The sequence below is a fragment of the Alligator sinensis genome, unplaced genomic scaffold, assembly GCF_000455745.1.
Source record: "Alligator sinensis unplaced genomic scaffold, ASM45574v1 scaffold278_1, whole genome shotgun sequence".
NCBI classification, from domain to species: domain Eukaryota; kingdom Metazoa; phylum Chordata; order Crocodylia; family Alligatoridae; genus Alligator; species Alligator sinensis.
The window spans coordinates 712,150-718,665 of record NW_005841952.1 but is presented as its reverse complement, the minus strand read 5'-3'; the positions used below and the strand labels follow the sequence as shown (position 1 = coordinate 718,665).

Below are 6,516 nucleotides of genomic sequence, written 5' to 3'. Positions count from 1 at the left end.
GCTCTTCCTGTTAGATCATGACATCGAAGGGCCACCGTGGTGCCTGGCTAGTGGCACTTCAGGTGTCCATTGGCTTTTGAGTGCAGTTCTTCACTCCTCCGGCTCCTCCAGGTGTGGTACTTCTTCATGGTTTTCCTCCTGGCAAAACGGCAGATGCTGACCATGAAGATCCAGGAGACGACATACATGATCACACCTCCCATTTTAATGAACCACTGGGGCTTGGGAGACACGAGCTCGCAGTACAGCATCCAGGCCCCCACCCCGATCCGAACGCCCGTGAAGAGGAGCACGAAGACGAAGTCCACCACATCCCCCGTGAAACTGTGGTAGCAGCCCATCTCCCGCAAGAACCAGCGGGCCTGCAAGAGCGGGTTGGTGATCTCGCTGCCGAAGATGACAGCGTTGACCTCGGTGGCCGACTCGCCAAGCGCCAGAGACACGGTGATGCCCAGGATGCTCACCGTGTGATGGGCCAACATGAGGGCACCCTCCGTCTGGAAGTACACACACCAGCCCAGGTCGAAGAGGAAGTAGCCGAGGCTGAGACACAGCACATGGACCTGGAGGGTTGTATTTGGTGACCCTGAAAAGGAAAGACACCCACCGGTGCAGTAAAGCAGGGAGACACCCAGCAGCAGGATCTGAGCAAGGGCACCTGATGAGCAAGTGCAAGATGGAGAAGTCATCATAGCCACCGCTACTAAGCTAAAGGGCAGAAGGCAGAGACTCTGACACATAAATACAACACTGGAGGCAGATAATGAGGGATGAATTTCCCTTCCGTCTTGGAAAAAGCATCCCAGTGCTGGGGTCGGTCATGTTCAGAGCAGTCAGGACCCCAGCTTGTATGCATTGGTGGGTACAATTGCCAGGTATCAGACCTGCAGCTTGTATGCATTGGTGGCTACTTTGCCAGGTATCAGACCTGCAGTTCTAGGCCCAACTCAGTTAAAGTCTCTTCAGCTGGGCTGGGCAAAGACAGACCCTGGGGATATTAGTGGTGCAGAGATGCCTCCATACAGCGTGGAGGAAGCTCTGGGCCATCGCTCCTGGAGTGCAATGGGGAGGGGTGTCCTGGAGTGGGCAGCCAGCAACCAGGCTGGAGGAGGGAGGGATTCAACAGGAGATGGGCTTCCATCCTATGCAATCCCAAAGGGGCCATAGAGGCAAAAGCAGAGGGTGAAACAGCCCTCCAGGCTGCTCTGGTACCAACAGGAACAGCTAAAGCCAGTCACTGAGCAAAAGCCAGGGGAGAGGTGGAGGTTGGAGGAAGGCATTTCACATGGAGGAGTCCTACTGCAAAGGGGCTTGGAGCAGAGAAAAGAATGAGGTGACACGGGAGACATGAGGACAGAAGGCTGGATGTGCCCCTTCACCCCCATACCAACTACAATGGCCTAGAGACGAGCTCCAGGAGCACACAGCCACTGTGGGAGAAGGGTCTCGGTGCCCAGAAGACAACTTGTGTTTATACCAGTTCACCTGGGCCAAATGCTGGTAACGTACCTGGGTGTGTCAAAGGCCAGGGGCCATCAATGAAACCGATGTAGGCAGAGAGGCAGGTGGCGAGGAGACCGTGGGTCAGCGTGACTAGGCGACAGCTCCACTCATAACTACGGCGCTTGTACCGGTGACAGAACCAGGCATAGAGGGACAGCCAAGCCACCAGGCTGCCGGCCACACGCAGGGGCATGGAGGAGATCATCCTGCCACAGGACAGGGGAGAGAGGGGAGCAGATTAGATGAGGTAGCCCAGTGCAAAGGGAATCAGCTCCATCGCAACATAGCTAGGTCCCACTAAATTACATCAACTCCCTGCCTGTACACAACCTTATTTTCTAACCCAGCAGATTACAACAGCCAATCATCCCAAAGGCATCCCCTGCCATTAGACTGAAGCATGCATGAAAATCCTATTAGTGTTACCTTCCCTCCTCTCTGCCTACATTGGAGCCACGCTGCTTACACAACACATCAGTCCAAACGCTGGGTTAGAGTACACATCGTAACGCCTGTACAGCCCTTTGCCTCGGTTTCCAGTTGTAGGAGCCTGCGGAGACAAGCCAGCTCACCACATGGGATGCGTATGAGTGATGTGGTGAAGAGTACGGTGAGGGATGGTCCCCTGGAAAGCTAAGTCCTAGCCCTGTTGGCTCTTTCAAGAGCAGGCCTTGGAAATGGACCCGTCGTTGGGTCAGCAGCTACCAGACAGAAGAGCTCTCAGAGACAAGCTGCTGTGTTTTGGGCCAGCTACATGACCTGGCTCCCAGAGAGTCATCCCTGAGCCTCAGTCTTCCTTCTCTTCCCACACCTTACAATCTGCCCACACCTAACCTGCTTGGTGACACTGTTCCTGCTGGGCACTGTCGTGACTCTTCCCCTGCTGAGAAATGAATTATTCTGCATGCAACAAAGTCGGCAACATTAAGCAAACATCCTGATGCCTCTGCAGAGCCTGTGATGCCTGTCGCCAGGGGATGTCAAGTCCTTGCCTGTGTTTGTCATCTTCTTCCAGCCTGACCATTGCACCCTTTATTCCCCAGGGCCTCCTCCATGCTCCTCCATCTGGCCTCCAGCCCCTGCCCTCCTTTCTCACATAGAAAAAGGCTCATAGAAAAATGGAGCTAGAAGGGACTTCAGGAAGTTGTCAAGGCAGGATCATCTCTGTCTAAACCACCCACACAAATGCTTACCTGAGCGTATTGCCACATCTCTGGCAACTGGCTCTTTCTTCATGCCAAGGCCCAATCCAAAACTGCTCCTTATCTTCTGAAAATCCACCACCTCACATCAATCCTCTCTGCTCCCCACCTCAGCTGGCTCAAGCAGTGCTGGATCTTCCACCTCCTCCACGACAGCCTTCTCCACGGTCCCTGCCAGCTGCAGCAGTCCCCCTCCCCTTCCCAACTCTTCATTTAGATCCAGATCTCCTCTAAAGATCTCCAGGTTCTCCTTTGCTGCCTTAGACTTGAGCCTTATTTTCCTCCTACCACTACTGAAGTTCAGCTTTGTGAACCTAAGGCATTTCTGGGACAGCTTAAAACTTTTAAAACTTTCTTACAGACACTTTAAAAGCCCCGCATGCAAAAATCCGAGGACACTGCTGGGCAGTGTAAGCTGTGGAGTAGTAAGCAAAAAGCACTGTCCTTTCCTAATATAAGAAAGGACAATGTAACTCAGTGGTGTGCTCTGGGAAGATCAACCAAGGACTTATTTTACCTCTGCCCCTCTCCTTTCCCCACTCTCCACCCCAAATTTGCCTCACAATGATGTCAAGAGACCCCCATCAGAGCACCAGTGTGCTACGGGGCTGGAGAGACAAGGAAACGAGGACACAGCCTGCCCCCAGACAGCTCACAATCCAAGTGTATGATAAAAACAGGCTGATGATAAACACCACGGGGTATTAAGAAGGATGAGGCAACGATAAAGCAAGTAAAGATGGCATAATAAGTGGTAGTCTCCCCTTGCCCCTCTGCTTAACCGCCCCCAGCACCATTTTCCCCAAAACTTGCATCATTTCATCCCGTGATTAAGGTCTAAAACTCTTCTGCAACCCCTAGATTCTGGGACACAGCGTGAGTTTTGCAGCCTTTTAATGAGTCAGGGGTGCAAAAGGGTTGCAAATGTTGCTGAGCTAGATAATTCCTCTAATCCCTCCTAAACTGTCAAGTTGCCCAGAACTCTGACAGGTGATTTCCTTCAGCAGGGCCTGCATTACCTGCCTGCACTTCTCTTCAGGCAGGAAATTTAAGAGTAAGTTTCTCTTACCAGCCTGATCATTTCTATAGGTCCCCCCTTGTGATACAAGCAGAATATCTCTTTCAAACAGTAACAGTTGGACAAACTGCTAGAAACACTCAGTGTAAACTTCAGTGCAACGGTGTCTACGAACTAACCTGCTGCAATTGTTTGTGCCTGTTGTTGCTTATGACCTATATTGCCATAATATTTACATTTCCTATATGTTCATAATGCTACTTCCAGGAATCTAAGCTGAAGTCCGTTAATATGCATTTCTGCATGCTCAATAAGTATTACACAGAAGGTTTTGATACACATTGAGATCTGTGTTTCTAACACCATAATATCAACATGGCAATTGGTCTGGTTGAGAGCTAGGGACCATTATTCTGGACCCCGCCCGAGGTTGGGAAGGCAGACGAAGCGGCATGCAGCACACAAGACTCAACACCAGCATAGCATTCACAAGCCCCCAGATTCCTGTTTGTCCCATTGCAGGTGCCACCAGAGCTGACCCACACAGTTTTAATGGAGACAGGGATGCAGGAGGAGCAAATGAGGCAAGGCTTTGGGTAACTGCTTTGATTTGGGGGCTCAAGAATACAGATGTGTACAAGTCAGCTGGGTAAGGGAAAACGAACGATAGCATGGCAAAAGAAATCTATCAGTGGCATAAGCTGCGATAGCCGACATGGATACAGAATGAATGGTTCATACAGTATTTTTAATTATTGGCCTTGCCTGCCTGGGAAGACTTCTCCTTGACGTCCCATCCTTTGAAAAGGTGAAAAGATTCCCATGACTATACGATACAGCCATTATTCAAGTTACAGACTGAGATCACACCCGTTTCCAGGCAGACAAGATATATGGGATCACCAATTTAATCTGTCCCTAGATTTTTTTAAAATTTCGTGTCTTGGGCCAAATCAGCCAAATCCGTTCCGAATTCTACTGACTGAGCAGAGCTCCATTGTTCAAATCTGTGTGGCACAACCACCAGCAAGTATCTTCCTTCCTACACTCATCAACCTGGGGCTTTATATACTCCCAGATCCATGGCAGGCATCCTATGAGCAAGCCTCAAACCCAGATGTCCCCTAGTCTTGCTTGCCCCCAGCCAAAAGGCCAAGCTAGACAGAAAGCCTGACAGCCATCCCCCGGTACCATAAATTGCGTAGCTGAGATCCTCACATTTGGAGGCATTTGTAGACTCTAGTAGGAGTCAGCCTGCCCACAGTGCGAGGGACAGGCCTTCACCCTCTAACTACAGCAGGTCATTCAAGGCCGAGAAGAAGGGGGATCTCCCCTGCAAAGGACGTAAAACCACCGGGTCACTCTTCTGTTGTAATGCTGCGGACACGTAACAAGTACTTCAAGGGTCCTATTGTACCCTGCTCCAAACCAACGCATGTAACCGAGTTCCTGATCCCAGAGTTTAAAATAACATGGAGAGCAATGTGACCCAGAAAATGCTATGCCCACCCTACAGCCTAGCACCTCATCCAGTGCTAGAGTCCCAGCCTAGCGCCTCATCCAAAAAAGGGTCTTATTTGCAATGACCCATATCACAGCAAGGCCCCTGGCACTCCTGACTGCCTCTGGGTACCCTTTGGTTCGTTCTGCATTGGGCCTAAGCACGAAGCACCGCACAGCTGCCAACATCAGTCCCCACACTGAGCTGCCCCTGTTTCTCTTCTGGGGAGTGGGGTGGGAGGTCGGAGCCACGGTGGAGACCAAGGGTGCGATGCAACGCAGAGGGATGAGGTGAGCAGATGGGAAGGCAGTTCCAGCTTTTCCAGCCGGGACCTGTCAAGCCTGTTTCCAGCCTGGGTGCCAAGGCTCACCGGCTTCCTACATGCCTGCAGCTGACCCCAGCGGGGAAAGGCGGCTGGGCAGGATGCTGCAGCCTGGGAAATCCTCCCTGGGGCTCTTCCCTCTGCAGAAATCAGAGCTGGACAACCCTTCTCCTCCTGGCACAGTCGAGGCCTGGGTGGCTGGTCCCAGCCAAGAGAGGAGGCTTGAAAGGGGGCATAGTGCTGCACGCACAGGACCCATGTGCTCTGCACCCAGGCAGGCATGGACCGAGATACAGGGGGCCAGCCAGCAGGCACCTGGGGCCCTTAAATCTCTTTCCAGTGCAGGGAGGGAGCAACCAGTTGTGCCCAGGGACCTTTTCTCACCCAATGCCCCAGACCCTTGTGTCCCCCCCAGCTCCTGCCAGGCCAGACATGAGGTGCCCATGTGCCTGGAGGGGTCAGGGCCATGTCTGGAGGGAGATGTCTGTGTGCCCCAGGCCTCTGGAGAGAAGGGGTAAGTCCCTACAGCCAGGGGCTTGGAGAGGGGGTCCCCATGTAACCCCAGGGCCTCGAAGGGGGGAGGGAGGTTCTGCATGCAACCCAGGGCCTGGAAAAAGGGTGAGGGGTTGTCCTTATGCAACCCCGGTGCTTGGAGGGAGGGTCTGCATGCAGCCCAGGCTGGGGAGGGGTGTGCAACCCTGGGGCCTGGAGAAGAGGTCTAATACAACCCCGGAGCCTGGAGGAGGGGGTCCCTGTGCAACTCAGGGCCTGGAGGGGAGGTCTGCATGCAACCCCGGGGCCTGGAGGAGGATGTGCATGCAACCCTTGGGCCTGGAGGGAGGGTCTGCATGCAACCCCGGGCCTGGAGGGGGATGTGCATGCAACCCTTGGGCCTGGGAGGGTCTGCATGCAACCCCGGGCCTGGAGGGGGATGTGGAGGCAACCCTAGGGCCTGGTGGGGGGGGCTGCG

The 6,516-nt window shown here is 53.2% G+C and overlaps 1 protein-coding gene across 2 annotated transcripts; it reads right to left on the bottom strand.

Moving 5' to 3' along the window:
• Positions 1–34: 34 nt before the first annotated feature.
• On the bottom strand, positions 35–3,709 carry TMEM136 (transmembrane protein 136). 2 transcript variants are annotated; one of them, XM_006020412.2, is made up of 3 exons: positions 1,930–3,709; positions 1,510–1,709; positions 35–586 (listed from the first exon to the last, which is right to left on the bottom strand). In XM_006020412.2, the coding sequence occupies exons 2-3, from the start codon at positions 1,706–1,708 to the stop codon at positions 48–50; spliced, it is 738 nt and encodes a 245-aa protein (XP_006020474.1). In that variant the 5' UTR covers position 1,709; positions 1,930–3,709; the 3' UTR covers positions 35–47. The 2 variants fall into 2 exon arrangements, with proteins under 2 accessions (XP_006020474.1, XP_025055813.1); XM_025200028.1 differs by lacking the exon at positions 1,930–3,709 and having other exon boundaries at positions 1,510–1,800.
• Positions 3,710–6,516: the final 2,807 nt, after the last annotated feature.